This window comes from Gymnogyps californianus, chromosome 7 (assembly GCF_018139145.2).
Source record: "Gymnogyps californianus isolate 813 chromosome 7, ASM1813914v2, whole genome shotgun sequence".
In the NCBI taxonomy this organism is placed as follows: Eukaryota; Metazoa; Chordata; class Aves; order Accipitriformes; family Cathartidae; genus Gymnogyps; species Gymnogyps californianus.
Window position 1 is genome coordinate 30,919,910 of NC_059477.1, and position 25,553 is coordinate 30,945,462.

At 44.9% G+C, this 25,553-nt stretch overlaps 1 protein-coding gene and 1 non-coding gene across 10 annotated transcripts in view; one reads left to right on the forward strand and one right to left on the reverse strand.

Moving 5' to 3' along the window:
- Positions 1-25,553, reverse strand: part of CLASP1 (cytoplasmic linker associated protein 1) — a 173,025-nt gene that overhangs the window by 115,793 nt on the left and 31,679 nt on the right. For all 9 annotated transcript variants that reach the window (XM_050899691.1, XM_050899689.1, XM_050899685.1 and 6 more), the window contains exons 2-7: positions 19,085-19,163; positions 18,742-18,845; positions 18,158-18,249; positions 17,994-18,069; positions 14,949-15,046; positions 13,767-13,834 (exon numbers count right to left, since the gene is read on the reverse strand). In XM_050899691.1, the coding sequence (XP_050755648.1) occupies positions 13,767-13,834; positions 14,949-15,046; positions 17,994-18,069; positions 18,158-18,249; positions 18,742-18,845; positions 19,085-19,163 (517 nt within the window). The remainder of the gene's footprint in view (positions 1-13,766; positions 13,835-14,948; positions 15,047-17,993; positions 18,070-18,157; positions 18,250-18,741; positions 18,846-19,084; positions 19,164-25,553) is intronic.
- On the forward strand, positions 20,354-20,470 carry LOC127018745 (U4atac minor spliceosomal RNA). The gene has a single exon (XR_007766833.1). It is a non-coding gene; the product is annotated as a U4atac minor spliceosomal RNA (small nuclear RNA).

The window sequence follows — 25,553 nt, forward strand, 5'->3', positions numbered from 1 at the left end:
CCTACTAATTTCTGCTAGCATCTGGAAACCCCCTCGCACTGACACAAAGAACCACTGATAATTACTGCCTGGAACATGGGTGGGTTTGTTGGGGTGGGGGGTGGTTCTTAGTCACCTAGATTACACTTAAACCAGGCTTACTTAGCTTCCTTTTGCAAATGTTATGAGGGAAGATGGTCAAAAACTTTACCTTGTCACAGAGATAAAAAAATGCATTCAAACATCATGAGTTAAAAGAAACGTTTAGTTTTTCTACATGGGGAACTGGAACACAGAGCTCAGCCAGCAAAATAAAGCTTACCATGACAAGTAAAGGTTCAGAAGACTTCTAAAAAGAGTATTTTGAAGAATGGCATGAAGATTAAGTGGAACAAAATATAGTCTCATCTACTAATTTGTAGCAAGCTGCTCCTCAGATGAACAATTAGACTATATCCATATTTAAATATCAAGCTTTAAGTTCTTAATATTAAAATCAAAGAATAATCTGCATCTTAATTCTTCACTAAATATGCCCATGTGCAACTTGACAGTCACACTAATGACAGACCAATAAAACTAGAATACAGTATTCTCATCAATTCTAGTATAACACCAGATCAGCAGAGGATGTACATAAAATCATACACACTGCCATTTATAGAGGTGCCTCTGTTATGGCTTGCAGCTATTTCATGCTGACATCAGGTTCTGTTGTTAGCTGAGGTCGCATTTTCTTCTGCCGTCAGCCCTGTTACCACTCTTGATAAACTGAAGTGTTCAGTAACAGACAAACACACCATCTCAAATGACACTGGCAATCTTTGGCTTTAGCTTACTAACACGCACAGCTATAAAAGTACTGAGTAAAAAAAAAATTTGATGAATTTGGAGATCTTGGATAACTACTGCCTCCTATTGAAGGAAAAATAAAACCATAGAATAATTTAGGTTGGAAGGGATCTCTGGACATCAAGTGATCCAACGTCCTTCCGAAAGCAGAGCTGACAAAGTTGTATTGCTCAGGGCCTCATCCAGCCAAGGTTTAAACGTCTCCATGGACGGAGATCCTCTGGGCAACTTGTTCCAGTGTTTCACCCACCATCCTCAAAGTGAAAAAACTATCAGCTCATGGAAAAAATGAGCATAGGGCTATCTCTTCAGTCCCTGTAGTACATGAACTACTGGAACTTGCATAAAACCAACTGAAAATCTCTTGCTGGAAAAGGTCTTATTTCCAATTCAGAGGTTTTCTGGAATTAGTGGTCTATGCATTATAGGTACAGTAAAGTCAAGATTCTAGCCCAAAAATTAAAAGATGAGCTCCTCATCACAGTCTTTTATTGGCGTTTGTACTGTGTGTTGCTTTACAGAAATCACTTCCATGCCGTAAGGGAGCAGATATCACCTGCTTTCAAAAGCAGCTGGTAGGGTCATCACTGGCCAAGGGTGCAGAGCACTATCAAACATTGCTCAGGTATATTCTCACCTCAAACTGGTAGCATACAGCATTTTCTAGGGCATGTAAAATGTGCTGGTTTAGACGGCTCTGTGATCCAGTCTTCCCAGGAGGAAGCTGGTAGAAAGGACCAAACCATTTCCTCGCACACACACTGGAGGCCCAGCAGGGAACGTCCTGCTGCAGCCGACAGAGAGCCCTGCCTGGTTTATACCAAAGACATTGTTCCCCACAGTTGTCAATCACCTTTCCCCACAAGAGTTTCAAACAAAATACAAAGTTTTTAATCCTATTTTTAATGCTGGCTAGCTAGACAAAATAAAGGCTTCACCTTTACCTCAAACTACTCCACAGTACCTTGCACAGTCCACCTCTGTCACAAAACTCCCCAGTGCCCCAGTGTCCTACCGCATCTCCTACACTCTCAGACAGAATGCACAGAGCTGTTTATACCACACTGCTATAAACAAGAAATAGTTTGGACAAAAACAGGGAGAAGACTGCTTTAGTGCCCATGATAACAAATAGGCTTCAGGGAGCAACACGAAGGGGAGCAGCAAGCAAGGAGCACAACGTGCATATTCAAGACCCAGCCCAGACTCGGATCCTTGCAGAAAGCCCACTGTAGAGGGCCAAGATCCAGCACATCACACACACACACAAAAAAAAAAAAAAAAAAAAAAAAAAAAAAAAAAAAAAAACAGACAGACAACTGAGGAAAGCACTAGAGACAAGTATGGAGCTTCTTAAGGGGGAGGGGACAAAGCATAAGTTTCAGTGAGCTGGTGCATAAACATTTTGCCTGTGGAAGCTTGGGATCAGATCTTATTTAAGTCTCCAGTGAAAAGGAGCGTGATTGTCTCTCCACATCATAGAAGCTCCATGTGATTAGAAGTCTCTGCAGATTCAGCTCCTGCCCAGCACAGAGCTCAAACAGCAGGAGCGTAAATCAGAGTTGAAGTGCACTGGCAGAGCTGCAGCAGGAAAGAAGCATGCCCAGCCCTGCCTCTCCAGGGCTGGCTCCAGGACTGCCCATGCTCCCTCCTGCTCACAAGCAGGAGCTGGGGGGGTCAGGGGGAGAAATATAAATGATCAAGAACAAAGTTAGACCCATTCTTCCTAAAGCAGACCTAATTAGAAATGTCAGGTCTCATTATGAGCCAGAGCTCCACTAGATAGGAGTCCCATTACTCAGGAGAGATATATGTGGAAGACATGCATCGTTTCTTAAAGACATACACATCTTTCCTCTACTCACATCACACCCAAAGGGAACAGTCTCATTACGTGGGGGTGGAGGCAGCACCAACACTATAAGAGCCAATGCCAATTGCATAAAGAAAACACTGGGAGAAGCAGTGCCAACACCGTTTCATACATAAAACAGAATTTCCTCCCTCCTTCTGAAAGACTAGGAGCAATCATGCCTAACACACCTATACAAGGCTACTACAACATGGTCAACCAGCAGTTTACAAAGGGCACTGTTCATTTCCCACTGAAATCATTAGAGTCCATTAACATCAAAGGGAGCAGATTTAAACTAAAAAAATAATGTACATTTATCTTTCCTACCTGCATATAAGCATCTAAAACTCTACCAAACCACTATCCATCCTGGTCTCCAATGAAGTCCAGATATGTTTCATATTCATTGGACATTAGCATCTGCATCTAATACCAGAAACTTCCATGCCAAGCATCTAAAGGACTTTTGTGGTGCCCTGACGAGCTCTGAAGGAAGGCAGGCCAGGTTTGCCACAGGAAAAGGAGCAGATCTGGAAATGTAGTTGCTATAGGTTTTGCCATTCTTGAGAAGAGCAGTTCAGGTGACACTATACAATGAATGAAGGTATTTCTCTTCCTCTATAGTGCATTGTTTGTGCTAAAATTCACCTGGCTTGACTCTGAAGGCCAACTGCGAAGCAGCAGCCATTAGCAGTTTTCCTCATGACGATCCAGCTGCAGTGAGCTCCCTGCAGGCTACATGTAGAGTGTAAACCAAGCCAGGATTATTCAGGGCTGTCTGCAGTTTTGGACTTCAGGGGAATAAACAAGAAAGAGACTCAAACTGCTCTGCACAATGCAACAAAAGAATTCCTTTGACAGAGCAGCAGGGCAGAATTAATTCCTTCAGCAGGCAGAAGAAACCCAGTCATTATACAGTATTTGCTGTCTTAATACTACAAAAATAGGACACTTTTACTTATTATAGCTTGGTTTTGTTCTATTTCACATCACTATATCTGCGCTACAAACAAAATACTTCAGCCAAACATAATGAAGAAGGGCAACGTAATGCCAGACCAGGGCCAAGTACGGACAATGCATTAACTGTACTTCCCACTGGAGTAACAAATCAGCACTTGTCCACTCCTGCGTTTAGAAAAAAGGTCCTCTTCATGCCCCCATCTCACATGGCTGTTACTGCCGTTATTGTTCTACCACTGTATGTTAAAACTGGATAGACATCCTAATACAGATGGTGTTTCTCAGAAATGGACTTGGTAGTCTAATCTCATCCAGCCTAAGGTCAATGATTTGAATATGACTAGTGACTAGATATGAGGCGGCCTTCAAGCCTGCAAGCATTTGCTCTCAGGTTCTTTAGAAATTGACCAGGTGCTCTTCAGTCTAGACACTTCAGTGGTTACGCTATACATATACTGTTCTGCAAGGGCAGGGATGCTCTGTGTCACCAACAGGAGAAACACGCATGTCTCGTACTTTTATTGCCCCTAAAAGCCTATCCTGTAGTTCACCGATGACCTTAGAGTGAGTGTTGTCCTAGGAGGCTGCTAATTACAGCAGCTAAACTCAGTTCACTTGTTACATGCTCAACCTGAAAACAAATCTCATCAAATAAATGACCAGCAGCAGCATAGGAATTCATCAAAGTGCTCCACAAGAGGGGCAAGAAATTTCATCTCTCCCCCAAGCAGTTTTTGACCATTGCTGAGGCTGCTGATTAAGGACAGCAATTTAATCCTAACTGGGACAGTGATTCTATATACAAACAGCCCACGGCATTCGCTTATAAGAAGTATCAGGAGATTACTCTCAAGAACCCAGCACCCAGCCAACATACAAAGAGGGGGAAGGAAGACCCCCACCCCTCCACTGCTTTTTGTGGAAACTGAACTATTTGTGAGCCTCAGGCAAGGTTTCCTACATCAAGAACACTTTTGTAATTCTTTCCATAGCAGCAGAAAGCATGTGATACCTTCCCTCGTGCTCACTGAAGTACTTTACTGTGCTTCCCTAACAAGTGTTGAAGCCAGAGTTTGTGAAATACGTAAACAAACACGACAAATAAGCTTCACGAATCTGCAGAATATACAAATATGGGATACTTTTTTCTCACACCAGGTTGCCCTTAGTGTGCCAGCATTCCTTTGAGTAATTTGTACTCCCATGTCTCAGAGAATTGCCGAGAATTAAAAGGTTGACTTAAAATCACTGCTACGTTCACAATGATCGCTATGTGTGTGTGCGCACGCATGTGTATGAACCATCCTAGTGATAAATTTGCCCCGGAAGATGCTGTGTACAATAAATGACAAAGCCAATAGATCAAAAACATGAGATTTAGAGTTAGTCCTTTCATGTGAAAACGTCACTGGAGTTAATATTGCTCCAGCCTTGACCCCTAAACTCTTTCTGACAAAAGATCTATGAAGGAGAGCCAGCTGGGCAAAGTAGCAGAGAAGATACCAGGAAACTGGTCCAGAGATTTTAAAGACAAATGACCACTGCAGATTTGAGGCTTTATTTTACAGATTAAACCAATCTGACACTGAAAGACATGAAAGAAATTGGAGGAAAAGACCACAGCAGAGAAAACAGCAACACTACTAAGTATTACTGAAACCTGATCACCTCCACAGCTTTACCAGATGTTACTGCAGTTTCCATGGGAAGGTTGTAGGATCTTTTCTAATTCATTCTAATTCTTGTTATGGACACTGGACTGTAGATTCATCCTTGCAACGTGTTCCAAGTTGCATGTGTTCTCTAAGACAACCATTGGGGTCCCTCAGATCCACACGGTACTTTTACCAAAGGGGAAGAGGAGAACAGGCCCTGCATAAAGCAGCTCATCTCCAGATGTGCAGGACATTCATGCATTTAACCTCCATCAGTGTTAATGGAATTGTGCATGCTAATCTTTTGCTCATGAGGTCCACACTAAACAGCAGCATCTCATCATTTAGCTGCCCGCTCCTTTAGCCTACATCTTACACACCATCTGTTGGAAATACCATGAAATTTAGTGGCAGAGTGGTTCTGCTTGGTTACACCAAAGCTTTGCCAAAAGAGCATTTCTGTGTTCATATAAAACCATCAGGGGTTAGGGAAGTGATCATACACACACAACCAAAGTAACTCTGGTCTACTGCTTCTTTGCAAGGGAACCCTAGGGTCAAGGTGCTTTGGATTCAATCCAGAAGACACAATAGCACTAACAACTTACGCACTTATTTTTCTTCTGACATTTGCTACTACCACAGTTCAGACAACCAATGGTGACCTGGAGGTCAGACATTTCCCAACAGATAAGACCAGCTGGACTATGGCCCCAAGCTCTTCATTCCACCAGCTGATCTTTCAAACCTGAGAAGTTCCCAGCATGACAAAATCATCATGCTTCATTAACAACAACAAATACGTGCTTATTTTCTTTAATAAGCAGTTAAGTACATTAATTATTCAAGACAATTCCAACTTGGGAAAAATAATCTATTATTCTCAACTCCTCTTTTGACCTGGACAGGAGGAGCCAGAGTGAAAAGGTTTCTCAGCTGTAGATGGTGACACTGTCCAGTGACAGGTGATGTAGTTCACAATAAGGAGAACGAGCCTAGACGTGTTTTGGTGTTTCGTTCCTGGAGCTGGGAGGCATTTACTGACTGTTCACAAGTAACACCACACGCATGCATCCCCTGCCTCCTCTGAAAATACATGTAATAATTGCCTTGGAAGAGCATTGTGAAACCATAATATTCCAAAAGGATCCAAGCCCCTAAAATGAAGAACTGCCCATAAAAATGGCACGTACTGTCACATGTAGTATCAATTCCACAGCATTCACTTTGCCCAGGTGATTTCCACCCCCTAATCCATTACAAAAAGAGCTGCCAATTAACTTGCACCTTGAGGCAGTAAATATCAACAAAAACCAAGGTCTATACAACTCAGATACCAACAATCTCAGACTTCCTAAATTTAGTCTGCTACATCCAGAGTGTAATAAGGATTTCAACAGGACAACAGGTACACTGAATGGAGAGAAGAGAGGGAAGAAAAAAGAAAAAAGATGCAGCTTTTGCAAAGATGACTAACAAATCATTTCCTCTGAAAGCTAAGAGAAAAGGCACAGGCTTCTGATGTACCAAAAATAAATGCAATACATGCTTCCATCCTGTAAATTAATTCTTCACAGGTGAATAGATACAGAGCTCCTCTGCCTTTCCATTTCACCACGTCCCCAGCCTCTCTGACTTCCACAGATATCCCTTCTGTTACAGAAATGCAGTTAAAACACAAAAATTCAGAAAAGCCAGTGATGTCTCCATTCGGCACGTTCTTGGAACTGTGATTCAATGTTAATTCAAAAGTACTTGCAACCAATTTAAATAATCTTCCCAACTGATGCTGCAAAAGGAAACAGTTTGGAAATGAAAGCCTCAGTGATCTCTCAAAAACACCACAGACCAGGAAGGGTATCTGAAAAATACCCGTCCTTCACCTCTCGCAACCTGTTCTGTTCCCTTATATGTACACATCCTCTTCCTTCACCCTGTCAAACAGATCATTTACCATATTTTATAGAAGCTTAAACTGAGCTTGATGCCACCAGGCTACAGATGCTTACAGGCTATTTTTTGAAGTTCCACTTTCACTGCAAGACTGCTTCAGTCTCTTCACACCGCTGAAAAGAAATTTAACAGGCAAATATTCAGACACTAACAAATAAAACCCTCCACCCCTGTGGCACATTCATTAGCACCTACCTTTCCCTGTAGTCATTATCTGCAGTGCCTGCGAGATGCTGGGGAAGAGCACTGTGCTCCGGGAGCAGCCCTACAGTACATGTCTCTCAGCAACTTCACCACCAGCAAACTCTCCACCCTCCTAAACGACTTCTCTGTGTGACCTAGCAGACGATTGCCACCTCTCCTCCAAAATAAAAGCCGGCTCAGCATTCAGCGGAGCACCATGTGTCCTCCTGTGCCTGCTTGCTCACATCCCTCCCTCCTAAATTTGAGAGTTTAAAATCCAGGAGGCAGTAATAGGCTTATTTACAAAGTTGTATAACAGAGAGGGAGCAGAGCTCGTCTTGTCCATTTATACATTCCACAAGGATGTACTATCAGTTAATAGTACCCATTCAAATATCACTCAGACGTTACTGCTCCCTCAGCCCCCATGCAGGTGAAGGGGTATTTCCTTGCTTTTTTTATGCCACAGGAATGCCGAGTCAATGAAATGAATTTTCTGTGTCATTTTCTATTTCATCTTGAAAACCGTATTCAAAGAGAACAAGCCATAATGGAAATTAAATTGCACAAGGAGGTATGAATGCAGAACAGCACAGTGCAGCATTTGTTGGTTCAAAACCTCTCTCTTATCACAGACAGTTGCCCCTCCTTCCAGTCTGTAATTCTGCTGCTTGGACGTGTGTTGACAAACAAACAATATTCCACCCACAGATGCATGGCAATGCTTGGCACATATGGGTGATTTTTCCTCCTTATAATAAATACTAAAATAGCATTCAGTGACTCAGCAAAGCACAGGAATCTAGAATAGTTCTAGTGTCCATCTAATTGCCTCCAAGTTGTCAACTTCATAAACAGAATTCATTCAGCAAATAGCTTATTTATCTTAAATAATATCTAAAATATAGAAGTAGTTCTACTCAAGAGTAACATTGCTCCTTCTTCACAGGCTTTCAGTAACCGGAATTATCACATCTGCTATTTTAGCATTGTTTTAATTAACCTGCTTACTCTTAGAACACTAACGCAGGCAACTACTGAAATTGCATCCTCCCCTCACCTTACTCTGTGCAAGTATCCATGGGGGAGAGATCTCAGCTCCAGACTTCTGGCTTTAAGATCTCCTGCTTTGATTTCCTTGCAACCCAAGACCACCGCCACCTCCACTGTCCCTAAATCTTGCTCTCCCGAGCAAAGGCAAAATTCAGCGTAGACAAGTTCAATCCTCTCCCTACCCACAGGTACCATAGTGGCACACCACCGCAGCATCCCTGCATGCACCAATGCAGAAGCATCTCCCAAAAATTATGTGACTTATGTAAAAAAATGAGGGTTTACATCAAAGAATGTCATATTATGATATTGCAATGATCAAAAGTATAAAAAACATACCAAAACATTTTGGTTACTAATAGCTTTGGTTTGGGTCATTGTTTCCTATCAGCCTGTATCTCTCAGTAGATCACTTATTTCATTCTTAATCTGTCCTGAAACTTGATTATAAAGTCTTCTGGAGTCCAGGTCTGATCCGAAGTCAATTCAAATCCATGGAAAAACTGTATGCTTTATGTTCAGGTCCTTCCAGACATAATACCAAGGAAACCTGTGCAGCATGAATTTCCTGGAGTCTCTATTTATGTCCAATAGCCTCTCGCTGTATCACATCCAACTAAAGATCATCACACAATGCCACATGAAGACAGCAGCTGACTAGCTGGCAATTATTGGCTCTTTCATGCTGAAAATGTATTTATCCCAGGGGAATAAGGCATCTGCATAATTCGCAAAAGCAGTTACACAAAAAATAATTAGCTTGCTGAAAGCCCAAAGGGGGAAAAACTATAATTTTTGCTTCAAGAGGCTGACTAATTATATGCCAAATAACAAAACAGAGATGCATTGAGAATCATCGAGAAATCCAACGTGGATTTTAACTTCATATTCTAGCTATAAGGGCTGCTGCTGGTAGCCTAGCAACAAGCAGCATACTTCAGCATGCCAAAACCTCCCTCTGACTTAATGAAACACCTCAGATTACTATGCAAACCTCCCCCACCCCACTATGGTTTGACTCTTGTATTACTGAACAACAAAAAGCCTAGCCAAAAAAATAATCAAGCAATTCAAGATAAACTCAAAGAAGCACTAGTGGACCACACCATAGAAAGATAAGTACATACAAACCATGAATTATTTTCATAGACTTAAAATTCACATTCTGATTAGAGTTGATTCATTAGATTTATTCACAGGATCAGAAAATGCCCTATTATTTTAAGCACCTTTTCTAGTAGACTGAGTAAGATTTCCATTTGTTTGTCTTGGGAACCATTAGTTAAGAAATCTTTAACAACTTACAGCATACTCGCTAATCTTCAAATTACTCCTGATATACAAATAATGCTACTGCAGTTGCTTTCTTTTCACTTTTTTCTCACTTGACTTCTCAGTGAGCTGGTAGAGAAACTGTTATCCCAAACAGTAGTCTCACAACTAAGAGACTAGTTTTAGTCATCGTGTTTCTTTGACCCATTCTTTTGCCATATTTCATCATTTCAGAATCCACAGTTGCTTTCTCACATGTCCAGTACTGCTATGTTCTGCAATAAGTCAGGTCTGACAATCACTTTCAAGTCTTACTGTAATTAGCACAACTCCAATGCTCCTGGGCCAGGGCTCAGTTATGAGTGACACTTCAGCCAACAGCTTGCTCTTGGTTACCCACCTGAGATACCCAAAGAAGTATAGATTCACCATATTCACCCATAAGACCACATTAAAAAAAGTTAGACTTGATCTTTGCTAGTGAGCTGGGAAGTTGTGATATAGCTTCAGTTAACCTTCCCATTTCAGAGGCATGCATTAACCCTAAAGAACAGAAAGCCCTTCCCCAAGGGGCTAAGCGTGTTACTTTTCAGCCAGGTTCGTCCTGCAGCCAGTACGCATCCAACACAGGGAGCAGCTCAGGGCAGAAAACCCAGCACAAGGGAGCTGACACTGCTCCTTCTGCAGTGCCATTTTACACTGACAAGGGCTTACAGACTGCACTCTGCACGAACATTTGCCAGTCTGCCTCCCAAAACCTCTTGGACACTCATGCAGCCTGCGTAGAGCTAGAAATAGTACTTGCTAGCCTCAGAGAGGGACTAACACGAGCTTCTAAGACAAGGTACAACTGCACCATATTGCCTGAAGTCATCTGATCCAGGCCATATAACATGAAGGTTAAAGCATTAGTGGTGCGTTCACCTGGTGCAGTTACAATCTAAAAGGAGTGGTATTAATGATAACAGATAGACACCCTCATAATCAATACCGTATTCTGCCAGACTCAAAGGATTAACAAGACTGGGACAACTATTTCCTAAGAAAGGCAAATCTTTTGGATATGCAATATTTATCACCATCTTCCCTGGTGACTCTGACAACCGCTGAAAGTGTCACCTTTGTTCAAAAGCTGCAGGAGGCGTCAGGGACACAGGAAACCTGACAAACTTAGCTTTAGTCTTTAGGCCATAATAAACTTGTGACCATGGGTGAAGATAAGCCTCCTCCACTGGCTTACACAACCTCAAAGAGATAAACTGAAAGTTGCACAGAGCTGTTGACACATTAGATATGGTGAGCATGTATGCTGTATTTGCTCTGCTTGGAGGGTGAGGAAGAAGCAACAAACCAGCCTATAGCACTATGAGGGGAGGGTTGTTTCCCAAACACATACACACAAGATATTAATAACTAATGTTCTCATCATTAGTTTCACAAATGAGAACTACTTTAAAATTAACTCATGCAACTACAGACTTTTTTTATTGTTAGGGAAGATGAAAAGGTTCTGGCAGAGCAATGGGAGATCCTATCCTTTCCACGTCCTGCTCTCTTTGACACCTTAACACTCCTCCACTCTCCCCAACTCCTTTTCCCCCAGGCTAATTTTTGGTCTCAGTACCCACACGGGAGATTCAATGGAGGAGAAATGCTAACACACACACACTCTGTCTCCAGGGATTGCATCCAGCCACGGCACGAGCAAGAACAGCAAGACATCAGCAGATCAGGTTAAGCTGGGTGAGGAAGACAGGAGTACTTGTGTCTGGAAGCACAAAAAGCCTGTCAATGGAGTCAAGGACATGAGACAGGGTGTATAAGGTCTCAGGCACCGTATGTGCAAGAAAGTTAAATCTTCAAATTCATCAAAGCAGTGACAGAGGAAGGGGTATTAAAAGAAAAAAATAATTCTCAATGAAGCCCAAAACTAGCTGATCTAATACACACAGATGCTTTACTTGCACTGATGGGGGAAAAAAAAAAAAATTGTTCCTGTGGAATCCTTCCTTGGCAATTTTAAAACAGACGGTTTGCTTTCTTGGAAAGAGATGGCACTAAGAATTGTCTGCCCAGAAGAGGTCACCCCCACTGTCCCATCTTGCTTTTGATGTTTTCCATGGTGCCAGCAGCCTTGAAACACATCACAGCATGCACTAGGATGTTCAGACTAGAGACTAGAACCACCTCTCAAAAGCCAAGGATTAGCAAGCGACATCTCCGGTGCTGGTCTTGGATGTGTAGATGCTAAAATGATTGCACAGCTAAAACTTACATTGCAAATAAATTAACTCTAGTTTCTTGCTCTTCATTGAAGTTTATTCTTACATGTATCTCACCTATTTCATACTAAATACTCTTCTAATCAGTTGTGACATACCTGATTTTCTACTAAGATCACCTTCGTTTGGACTAGAAAAACTCTGTAAACTTAGTTTAAATTTGGCTAGGGGCACATTAAGCTCCAAAATCTTTCTCTCTCTCCCTAGAGAATGAACCCAACAGAAATCCCACCCACAGTCATCATCCCACCACAGCATTTGTTTAAAAAGACCATGTAGCAATACATCTCATCACAGAGCACAAGCCTGCCTCCTCAAACTCCAGACAACAGCAATCTACATGGTACAATGATACATTAAATTAACTTTTTCTTTTTTGAAAGCCCATTCTATTCCACTACTAGCAAAACAAAAATTCTACCTTAGCCTAGCAAAGTGGAAAGCAGAGAAGTTGGATTAGCAGTGAGCTTTGTTTCATTTTGAGTTAGGATTTCAGAACAAATACCTGGAGGTTGTAAACCTTAAGATGTTTGCTAATGGATTAAATATTTACTTCCCTCCCTTTTAAAAAAGTACAAGGACATTTGTTTCTCAACTGCACTTTTTTTGCCACTGTAAGCCTCATCTATCTATACAGCCAATATTTTCTCACATTATGCAAAAGCATAATTTTAACCCATTCCATCACAAAGGAACCTGCACTAAGTCTACATCGTTCCCAAACGTACAAGAAAATATCACATCACATTTCTGAATAATCCAAAATATAGCTTCAGAATGTTCAAGTCAGTGTTATTATTTCCTGCAAGGATGAAGTTTACTGTATTTTAAAATGGATATGGCAAGAAGAATAGTGCCTAGAAGTGAAAAAGATTTTTTTCCAATTTAAAAGAGCAGAGACCTCTCTGCTCTCTTGGCTTCTGAGAGCATGGTGGGAAAGATTGGGGATATCACCTCTCCTGCTCTGGGCCTTGCAGAGGGTGTGAGCTTGATAGGAACCCGCAGCACTGAACCCATGTTCTTCATCTCTGCTCTACTCGGCTGTTGGCAGAAAGTTGAATTCCCTCACCAAGAATTCTCTCAAAAATCTATTCCTAAAAACATGAGCTAGAAAGTATCACTCATAAGCTTATCTATAAGAAAAGCAGGAATAAACACTTGTTTTTAAAGTAAGCAAAATACTAGTCTCAGACAAAGACAGAATTAAGGCTCTGATAAGGGTCTTTGACTATCGGTCATAAACATACAAAGTACACAAACTTAGGAACTGCAAAATACAATCCCTAAACAATATAAGCTTTAAATGGAACACTACTACATCAATACGTACACTTTCTGTGCTATTTGGGGCGTTAAACTGAAAAGGTTTCTTCTCTTAAATTACTATTTAATTTACCTTATGAACAATTCAAACAAAGATGTACATGGACTTGAGAACAGAAGATGTATTTCCCTAATGAAACTCAAGAGGAAAAGGACAGCTCTAACACCACCTTCTGTTCTTGAAACTTGTGCTTCATTGTCCTTCTGATACCACTAGGAAAACAGAGCAGATTAACTAAACATCAGTTATTTGCTGCAAAAGCTACGTGTATATTTCTGAACAATCACCCATGCTTGTTTTCCCTAACAGAATGCTTGCTCTGTGTTCATTTGAATGCCTCACCGAACGAAAATTGCTAAAAACACCAAAAAGAGAATACAAGTACTTCTACTCACCACCTGAACTCTGGATCATGTTTCCAGATTTTTGGACCTCATCAAATTTTGTAAAAATTACATTCAACCTGTTTGAAAGTTAAAGAAATACACAATGAACAGCTGAATTTAATTTTTAGGAATCTTCTAATCTAAGATGTTATAGGACAAATTTTGCTTCACTCAGGTCATTGGGAGCACTGTCAAAAGTGTCAGTGTAGAGGGAAGTTATTTTAAAATTGAAAAAATCACAACATGCAACTGCTGATAAGAAAAACTGAGAGACAACTGATACTACAGAGGTGTAAGAGATATAATTGGAAATACTACATTACTGAGGATGTGACATGTCTAATTGTAGATGCTTTTCCAGTTCATTACCACTTTGCCTATCTCAACTATTTGCAGAAATACCACAAAAAACACCCCTAAAAAAACAACTTCACACAACATTTGCCTTTGGCCCCGACACTTCTTTCCCATTCACGTCACAGGCCTGGTGCAGCAGCAGATCCTTATCACATCTCATTATTCTTTCCCAGAGAGTTTATTACTTTAAGCCACATTGTGGCAGCAGATGTTTTCACTGGAGAACAAGAGGCAACAGTACTTGCCTTCCCCTGTGTGCACCCCACCCCTGAAACAACCTCTTCCCTCCTCCCGCTGTGCATTGACACCCTGCCATCTACTCCATCCTCAGGTCTGACCATGCTCCACCCTGCACACCGGAGGTTGCGGCAAGATGCAGAGCAGCTTTCTTACCGCAGCTGAAGTGGCAGCAGCAGAGGGACAGGGCTTTGGTTTTGGTGTGGGTTTTTTTTAATAAAGCTTTGGAACTGATGATACTGACTGTGGGGCTTTTTTTCTTTATGACAGCCTTCTAAGTTGCATAGACACAGGCTACTCTGAAGTGTCCTCTCTACACATGCAGAACATACAGGAAAAACACCACATTAAATCTTAAATCAGTTAACCACACATCTGTAATAATTTTATTGTTTTTCCAAAGATGCTTTGGCATACTTCGGCAGGTACAGGATCCACATTAAGTGAAACCTGAGTAAGTGTCTGTAGGATGAAAAAAAACCAAACCCTGATCCCAGGAAAAGGTTCACTCATGCAGTTCCTGAAGCCTTCTAAAGGAAGGAAAGGAATAAAAAGCGGCCCAAAAATAGTGAAGACGTAAGGACATTCTCAACTTACCGAGATTGGGGTAATCCTTTTTTACTGAGATCAGCCCTTACACGTTCACCAACATGTCTGTAAATTTCCACAAGGCTGTTTATTGCTGCATCTCGAACCTGAACATGAGATATGAGAGAAATCAATCATCTTTATAATTCATATAAATCCCTGCCCTACCTTGGAGAAAGAAATTTGCATATTTCTCAGCAACAACAGTTGCCACTACACACGTTACCACAGAGCTCATGAAGGAGCTTCCATCCTTGCATTTCAGATATTAGCAGTATCAGTAGGTCTAATTTAATTGAAAAGGCAGTCAAGACATAAGATGAAAGGTTTCGTACACAGGGACACACCCAGGGAGCTCGGCTGCCTTTGCCAAACTCCACCATTGTGGGCAACAGGTACATTTACTGGATCAAAAAAAGCAAGGAGACACACAAATATACCTTATATTGCTAGTACATTATAAAACAAACTGATTTTTAATGCCATCTTACAAACTTATGTTTCTGTGTTGATAACAAAATATGGAGGGAGGGAGGAGTAATCAATCACCTGAGTCACCATGAATTTTGCATGTTTTCCAAACTGATTTGCAAGAAATTGCTGAGCACATCCTTCCCTCCACCCAACAGAAGAGCCACAAATCTGATTGAAGTGTCACCTTTCTGTACTGAACCCCCTTCCTCCATCAGACACAGCAGGCAGAGAAGGTAAACTATCTGCTCTGCCTACAGAAATACCTGCAGAGCCGTGCACTTCTGCTTCTCAGAAGACGGCCTGGCAGCTACCCAAGCACCCGCACACATCAGGACTAGACACAGGATATTTTGTGGGCACAAGCTAGAATCACCTATAGGTAGGAGTCAAAGGGCAGATACACATGCCCTACTTACTAGCCAAAAAAAAGAACCTAACACTTGACTCATGCTCATCTCGCCCCATTCTCCTGCTCCGCAGCCTTCCCATTCAGCGGGTCATTGCCAGTTTCCAAACCCCTGTCTTCACTCATGCCAGCCCTTACTCAGCAGTCTTGCCTCTCTTCTCTCGGCCCATCAGCCCTGTACACCACCAGGCAGGACTTCAGGGCACAGCTCAGGAGGCACTCTTTGGTGTCCCCAGTTTCTGGGTATGCAGACCCTAACCCAGCCTCGCTCTCTGCCTCCAACAGCCAGGGAAGAGAGGTGGCAGCGCCTGCATCTCACACGCCTGCAGCGAGTCTGCCCGCCCCGGGCCCACACACCGGCAGCAAGGGGCACAGCAGCCAGGGCACGCCGACAAGCTCTGCCATACCCCCAGCCTGCCGCAGCATGCAGTGCGGCCGACCGTGGAGGTCCTCACAGCGTGAGCTAGAAGGATTGCCTCTGTGTGTAAAGTTAATCAGAAGTATGGTTGCAGGACTAGGTAAACCCCATATTGGGTAAGGCAAGGAGCCCCTATTATCATACTTGGTTTAGTCTACCACAGCAATAACAAAGCTTTAATGCTTTCTCAAAAATAAAATTAAATAGTCGTAGTTTAAATACTGTTGTCATACCAGATGCTCACTGGGTTACGCAATTGCATTAGTTGAAAACCACAAAACCACTCCTTCTGAAAAGGGCAGTAACAGAACAGCTTCCACCTCCACAACAAAAGGGAAAAACACTGCATTTGACCTCGATCTGTGTTTCTCCACTGTTTCTCCACCATCTTTCACCAAGAGAGGGCAGCATTGACCGAGCATCAGGTCTCCCAGAGCTCAGGCAAAGGCACTAGCGGCACAGAAGCAGCCCTAGGGGAGCCCAGGACCAGCCCCTGCCCCAGGACAGGAGCCACTTTGACAGGGATTTGTGTCTGATCAGATCGGGCATGGGCGTTCTGGGGATGAGGAACCAGACCCAGGAGAAGGAGCAAGATATCAGCCTCATTTCCCCCTGCAGCTGGGTACTGGGATAATGAGCTGTGCCAGGCACATGGAAGAGTTAGTGCAGAAGGAAAACGTCTCAGCGGCCTCACCAAATTTCTGATTCATTCAACAGCTCACCAATGGCAGGACCAAGGTGTCTGTCTGTGCAACAAGTCCAAGTCCTAAACCCAGTATCCCCTTGAAGAGTAACAGCTTGCTCAGTCACAGCTCAGAACTACAGAGGACTCTGAACATTAAACTTCATTAGAAACTTCTTGGGGTAACAGGTTTATCCTCCTGCACTGACACAACCAGAAAGGGAAGGCTGCTTCACACTCAGTCCTACTCTTCAGGAAGAGGAGGCCCTGACAGCCATGGGAATATGGCCAACTCCCCAGAGCCAATGTAAACCCGTTCCCCAGTTGGCTGCCTCACACTTCCTTCCAGCTAAACACCCACTCCAGACCTGGATCACATACGTGTCACCCATGCTGGGAGGGCAACAGCAATATTCAAAAACTGCTAGTACACATGTTACATAACATGAGTTTGAACCCTGCTTCCCCACTCCCCTCTTCTCACTAACCTCACATGCTCGCATCTAATTCCAGGTTAGGTCCTGTCCAGGGCAGGACAAAAAGCACGTAGAAGTGACAGATGTTTTCAGCATGGATTTTCATTTGGCTTGCATCGCTGATTTAAGGTTCCTGTACGGCTTGCCTTCCCTCCACCCCTTATTCAGGATCTCCCTGTACAACTTCTGGCAGTGCACATGGCCGTGCTGTCCAACTGGTCCCATTTGCCCTCCCTGCCCAGAATGGTTCCTCTCTGAAGGTGACTGGTGCTGCATGGAGCCCAGAGGGATCCCTGCAGCCTCCCCTGCATTCGGGCTGTAAGGCACAGGAGTTCCCTTCCCACAAAGGTTTCCTGCTCTGTTCATCTCACTTGCAGACTCATGTTGTTCTGTTGAACTCTTGAGTAATTGATAGGCTGGTTTAGGCATACTTCAATCATACCTCTTCAAAACCAGCCAAGGGCTCTTCCTGAACAGCGTTGTTCAGAGTTCACCACCAGCAGCACAACTAGCTAATTTACCAGCCAGAACGCAGAGCCCCACTTACCAACAAGGCAATCAGCACAACCTTTACACATGACTCGCAGTAAAAGCTTACCTGGCTGTTTGGATCTCCAAGTAAGTTACATATATGTGGCACTATCTTACTCAGCGTTAAACTCTGAGCTCCAGATCTGGGAATAAAGAACAAAAGAGCACTGGTGTGAATCGCAGAGCATATACCTACCACATAACGTAGGCTTGCAGGAGGTTCTGACTTACGCATTGAGTGTTGCAATAAGGCAGAGGCAAATCCCTTCTCTTGTCCGGAAATTCTTGTGTTTGAATCCTCCTAGCATCCTGTCCCACACATACTGTGGAAGACAGAAAAGAAGGTGAGACAGGAAAAAAGGAGGCGGGGGAAGAGACAGATTCTTTCTTCCAGCAGACATACACTCTAACATCTCTGGAGCTTAAATATAATTTCACATCCATCCAAGCAGAACGGGACAAGAAGTAGAAAGACACTTTTAGATCTGACTAATTCTTTGTTCTGTGCTGACTTCACAGTAACCCCGCTAGCTAAAACAATACCTTTACTTACAGAAAGCAAGTACCTTCCAAAGACCAAGAACAACTACTCTGACATCCACCCATCCCATCCCATCCTTGGGAATTCCACTGACACGCTCCCATGTGTATCCTGACATGCAACAGCATTCTCAAGTGAAGCAAATATCTCATAACAAGGCATAGGGAGATGAAGCCATTTCAGACAGAGCCACAGGAGAAAACCCTCTGACAGAAAAAAGTTCTCCCTTTTTAAGCAGCCAGTGACTCAGGCTGCAAAGGGCTGACAAGCATACCTGAGGATTAGCAGCTTGTTCCATGATTTTTAGCAGCAAGGTCTGATCCTGCTCCCTCACCGAGTCCTTAGAGTCTCCCAGCCTATCAAGTAAACTTGGCAGCACTGATGAAAGAAAACACAAACATCCAAATCCCTAAGAAAACTGTCACAGTGGCATAGCCCCTCTGCTCTCCCCCCGCCTGATGGAGGGACCAGCCCTCCTGCCATTCGGCAGAGCCTGAAACCACCAAGAGCCTCCCAAGTGCTCTCCTGGGGAGAAAGAAGGCTTTGCATACAGCAGTCAGAGCAGACCCCAACAGAGCAACGGTGACATCTCCCCCACTCACACACAGACCCCTTACCTGTGCCAATCTGGGCCTTGAAGCGATCTTGCAAGCGGGACACTAGCGCGGAAAGGATGTCAATCCCCAGGAGAACCACCTGCAAGCACAGGGCAGATGGTGTTTTAGCGTGCAGCCCTTTGCCCTCGGCCTCGGCCAATGCACCCGAGAGACGGGAGCGCTGGCACACGCTCGCCTGGGAGAAGGGCCCCTTCCCACCCACACCGTCAGCACCGCTCCGGTAACAGGGTTGCACAGATACACACAACTCTTCCTTGCATGGCTTCTGACAGGCAAGCTGGGTGGTTGACAAACAGAAAAGCCCCCAAATTATTGCTCCCTGTGACATTTACAAGCCAAAGTTGACTGCCAAGAACTTGACAAAGCCAACAACTGTAATTGCCACTCAATGCTAAAGTCATACATATATATGTGCATAACAATATGCATACCATATGCATAACAATTTCCGTATTTGCTGTAATTAACATTTCTAATTAATTGTAATTATTACACTTATAATCAGAAAATGGTGCGCACTAACAGCAGCTTAATTATTCACTTGCAGAAATTAAACCCAACACTTTTATGACATAACTGAAACCCGGGGAAAGGCACCTTGTTTGAGAGAAGCTTCAGGACGGGCTGCAGATCAGAAAACCCACTCTGACCAACCCCATCTAATAATTACAAAAATACATCATATACTGAATATACTGTGTAGCTTGTATACTAAATACTTGGCAAGACCCTATAGATCACGATAGTTCTGGTATGACACAGCTCTCCATAAGTTTTTAGTGAAGCACTGAGGTTAGTAACCCCTGGAAGTATTACAGACAGCCAGGCTTCTGAGGCGGTGTCACCAGGGCTGTCAGAGCGCAGCCCCGCTCCCCGCGGACGGTGAACTCCCCCGTACATACGTATATCTATCTATACGTATGCATATCCACGGACACAGCTACTGCCGGGGCGGCCGTGGCGGGCAGCGCCGCGGGCGGGCGGCAGGGGGCGCACTCCGTCGCCGCTGCCGCCCGGCTGGCCAGCCCCCTATGCAAATCACCGCCCGGCTGGCGCAGAGCACTCTGGGTAGCGCCGCCACAGTCGACAAAAAGGCTTAAACCGGAGCCCGAGCCGAGAGAGAAACGCCGGTCTCCATGCCGCGCCCCAGCGGAGCACGCCCCTGAACCGAGCGGCGGGGGAGCGGGTCCGGCTGCGCGCCGCCCCTCGCCCGGACCTTGGGCGCGGTTAGCTTTCCCCTAGCGGAGGCGCGCCACACCGGCCCTTTTAACCGTCCTTATCTCGGGGTTGCGCGGCTGCTCGATGAACGCGTGGTGAGGGCAGCACTGCTAACGCCTGAAGCAACACAGCAGCGCCCGCCTCGCGCGCGGCGCAATTTTTGGAACCGCGTGCCCGGCGCGTTCGTCCCCGCGGCCGCTCCCAGGGCTACCCCTGTCCCACCCACGCCGGTCACACAGCGGGGTGCGCTCCCGCCGGTGCAGACGCGGGCCGGCGGGGTTATGCAGTAGCTGGTCCCAAGGCAGCCCGGTTGCGCCAGCCCCCACCTCCCGCTGCTCCAGCTACCGTGTTTTTCTCGACCAGGAATAATACTCGACACAAACAAAAACAAATGCGTGAAGGAAGTATGTTAGCTGACATATGTTGACACGCAGCATTACCACAGTGTCCGTTATGCTACTGTCTACACTAAAACCCTCACATCGCATCACTCAACTAGCCTGGTCTCACCCTTCTGCTGGAGTTACCATGGCTGCTGAGCCTGCCTAGCACACCAGCGGTCAGTCGGTCCATAACCCAAGCTTTCCACCCTCAGCTTGTCGTATGGATTCACTCCAAATTCAGCTCTATAGCAGCAAGGGAGCTATGAGCAGTGTGCAGAGGAAACGGCCTACTCAAGTCAAATCTCCTAAAAAGAAACTTCCTAAATACAAGCACCCGCATCCTAACTTCTCCCAACATACCACTTGACCTGCTCCAAACAGCTCCTGCGGTTTTCTCCCATCACAGTAACAGAGCATTCAACCGTGTCATTTTTTCTATGCAACATCATTTGCAGCATGCCAACAAGATCTAGAATCTATTCATACGCCAAAGGAGAATCTTCCTCATGCTTTTATAAGCCGTGTTTCATTTTCACATTCATCTTGCACACTGGATTTAATCTACCATTGACAAATGCTCAGCCAGCTCCAGAGCCAGCTGCCTTAAGCCCTACCACTGCCCACTCGTCTGCCAGCTCACTCAGCTCCTCCTGGCTGGGGTGCAGCAGCGGAGCCCCAGCAAGAGGATGGGCTTTAGATCCTCATTAGCTGAGAGATGTCTTTAAGGGAAGTCACTGGGACTCTGAATGCCGGTCATCATTCACAGCTCTCTGATCAGAGTCCCATCACAGCAGCATCCTGCACAGAGAACTAAGTGTGCTGCCTGCAATTACAGAGGTGTGCCCCGTGGATAAATCTGATCCCAGGAGAGGAAGGGATCCATCTCTTCTTCAAACTGCCTGCAAGCCGGAAAGAGCAAGGGGAACTCATCACTCAAATGTTAAAGGAAACACACGCACACTGCAAACATAGCCAGTTACCCTGCGGTTCACCCCCAGGATCAGATGGAGAGGATGAGCTAAGCCTCCCAAGACTTTTTGCTGTTGTGCTTATAGAAATGCACAGCTAATGAGCACAATGATTACAGTAGTGGCTTGGACAGCTATTGAGGAAAGAACCACTGGGGGTGACCAGGTGTTACTCCCTACCATGCCCGATTCATTTATCAACCCTGATGTGCCACCTGCCTCAAACTGCTGAAGGTCAGAGGTAGAAAGTTGAAATCATGTATGGATTGAGAGATCCAACTGATCCATTAGAGACAGATAACAGAAAACCTGGGGCACAATTGGCAAATGAAGGAAGAATGAATTGAATTCCAGCCCTTGCTGCATTGGATTGACTGCACCAAAGAGCCCACCCCAGTTTACCACTGAAGCAGTTACTCAAGCTCTGCCTGAATTAACACACACCGATGACCAGGAGGAACCTCAGGAGCGGGGAGACTGTCACGCAGGGCCAGAGCAGCGATGGGCCCTGTCAGCAGCCACCCCGTTGCTGTGATCTTGCAGCACACCCCGCCCCGGGGAAGCCAGCCAGCAGGCACCGCTCCACACCAAGGCACAGGAAGGGCAGCTCTCCATCCGAAATTCCAGATAACGCTGCAGTGCCGATAACTACGGAGCTATTCCAGGCCTTTACATCAGCACAGGTCTTGCTTCATGCTCCAAGCAAGGTAGGACTCAACAGTATCTCTAGCAGTACAGAGGCCCCCAGCCCTCAACTGAGAAAAAAACAGGTCAACAGCCACTGCTTTTAGCCCTCTACTTTATACAGGCCCCAAAAAGAGTGACCTCAGGTCTCCCAAACCCACTGCAGAAGCACAGTGACACAGCCCTAGGTCTGCAGCTCTGCCGCTTTGCTTATTTGACTCCTGAGGTTCCCCAAGACAGTCAATAAAGCAATTTGTGCCATCCAGTATTCAGCTCAATTGGCATCTGCTGCTGCTTTGTAATGTCTCAGCGCACTTTCCGTAGGCACTAAGGGCTGTCAGCAAGCCCTTCTCCTGCCTCCCTCCAACTGCCAGGTCTCAAGGTACCGTCATTCCCAATAAAGAAGGCTGCTCTTAGTTCCTGGGATGCAACACAGCCTTTCCCAATACAGAAAATACATATTTCTTTTTTTAAGAGGTCATCAAAAACTTACTTCAAAGAACTCAAAGCATCTGTCCTTTAATACCTGGGTGGTGCTGAAAGGCCTGCAGGCAGCTCCACGTATCAGAGAGCAGACAGCCTACCATCATCTGCTCTAACAGTAAATGCTCACCAAGCATGGCAGACAAATAAACGCATCCAACACAGCTTAAAACAAGACACACCTAAATGCACTCCCATAAAAGGGCAAGAAAGCAAGCTGCACAACCCAGCACCAGCTGGTCCAGCACAAAGTGACCGGAGTGAATCACAGCCTCAGGCTACCCCAACAGCCTGCACTAACATGGCAGCTCCGGACTGTAGTGGGGAAGAGACGAGCCCTTTCCTCCACTCTCCGCACCGTGCCACATGCGGCAGAGATGTGGTGGCTGCTGCACAAACCTGTATCCCATGTCTCTTGCAGGGAATCAGGGATGGGCTGAGCAGCACATCCCCATGGGCTGGTTTCACTCTGCTGCCTTCCTGCTGGACCTTCCCCACCTGGCAGCTTGGGACCCAAATGGAATGCTGGAGATACAGTTTCTACCACAGCTGTGTCCCCAGCTTGCTTCATGCTCAGTTTCCTCATCTCCAACACTGTGGTGACATGGCTTGGCTATTTCACTTCGGAGTCTGTCTGTGAGGTTTTTCTTGGAGGAGGGAAGGGAGCTGGAAGACAGACTTCTAAATCTCAACGTGCAAAAAAATTGTAAGAGAATTCAACCAGGCTTTTTTTGAACACTTGCTTAGATAATTTTTTTGATTGATGAACAAAGACATGGAGACGCACTTGCATACTTTAAGTAAACTGAATATATTTGTGAAAAAGGAGAACACTTCAGATTACACATTCTCACAAGCCTGAGACGAGCACCGATGCCCCACATCACTGTCTGCCTGATGACTAGTGCTAACCGGTCAGACAGGGAGCAGTTCTAATTCCTCACGACATGAAACGTCCGCCACAACTGAACTGGGCACCCAGACCAAGCAAGAGCTAAAGTTAACTGACAGCTGCAAATTTACTTTTGAAGTCAGGTACATATTTTGGGTCAGCACAGCAATAATAAAACTCCTGGCAGACAGAGAAACACAAAGTTAGCTTATGAAATGCTGACTGCTGTATTCCACCTGCCCACGAGTATAACCACATCCACCCTGGAAGAGAGTCCACCTCCACCCTGGAAGAGTCCATCTCCTTCTGCCGTTCCAGCAGTTAACATTTCATGTTCCAAGGCAGGATCACACCTGCGCTGGCAACATGAGTGCATCGCCCCAGCCCAAAGATCCTAGTACAGACGCAGGTCGTATGAGCTATTCTATACAACACAATTTGCAAAACCAACACCAGCAAACAAGAAGGCAGCAACAGTAGCACAACTGGTTTTACTGGCATGCCTACAAGCTGTAGTCAAAAGAGCTGAACTGGGGGAAGACTTGAAATAGTTATTCCTGGGTTGTTTCTCTAGATCCATGAGATACCATCCATTCTGTCACAGACACCACCTTCAAAACCCACAAACAATTCTGTATGCTGGGCCATTGATTTGCCATTCAATACAGCAATGCCTCAAGAGAGTGGCTGCTTGGTTTGGTTATATAAGTTTTTCCATTGGAACACGGACCACAATCTCTTGGAGTAGCTTCCTGGAGGAAAAATGCCCCTTTTATTTCTCATCATCAGATTTCTAGATCTGTGAGATTCAGAAAATTTAACCAATTAATGTGGGAATTTAAATTTACAAACAGAGCAATCTTATAGTGGCTTTTCTTCTGTGTTAAGATACTGATGAGAGGACAGACATCTGTTTTGGTTTCAGAAGAACGGGAGAAAGAGCTACAGAAACCTTTCAGAGGGTTTTTCTGCCCTCCTATACAGCTGATCAGAGCAACTCTGCCCAGAACAAGGAATTACACTAAGCAATACCAGATCAAACACAGACAGTACCTATGGTCGAGAACAGTCACAGTGGGCCAGGAACATCCCTGGCAGTCTGTCCTTCCCCAGCAGGGAGGCCAGATCCTGTACACTGGAGAATATCAGCAGTGAGGGGCTCCTTACAGCACAGCATGCAACTGTTCAGCAAATTAGACTAGCAGCACACTTAACAGACCTGACAGGATTTAAACCACACAACAGCTTTCATCTCTATATCCCTTTTCCCGGTCTCTCCTACCTCATGCTTGAAGACCTTTTCTCTTCTCCTGGCAGTACATCCAGAGATGCCTTGCTCTTCCTTCCCCACCGTGAATCCATCCCCTGCTGTACATTGGTCCATGAAGATGGCCCATGACAACAGCCCTCTCTAAAGGCAGCAAAGCCCAGGCTGCTCATGCTGCCTCTGCCATGCCACTATCTCAAAGGAAAATCCAGGAGGTACTGACCGCCCTGTGCATCTCCACCCAGACAGGTTCCCAAATCTCCACTACTTGTTGTCCCCCCGCAATCCTAGGCTCTGTTCAACACCATCCTGCAAGTTTACCTTCCCTGCAGCTCCATGCCAACACCACCCTGTGCTCCTGTGACCGTACTGACCCTTGCAAGTCAATTGAGTCTGCTTTCTCACTGTGATGACAGCCAGTACTATCGCAGAGTCCCCACACTACAGTCCCAACCATCTGAGCCTCTGGCAAACACCTCACTTGTACAACACAAGGAGGAACATAACTTCCCACAGGTCTTCTGGGACTGAGGAGCAGGGGGAACTGCAATCAGCCCATCTCCTTAATCCCCCC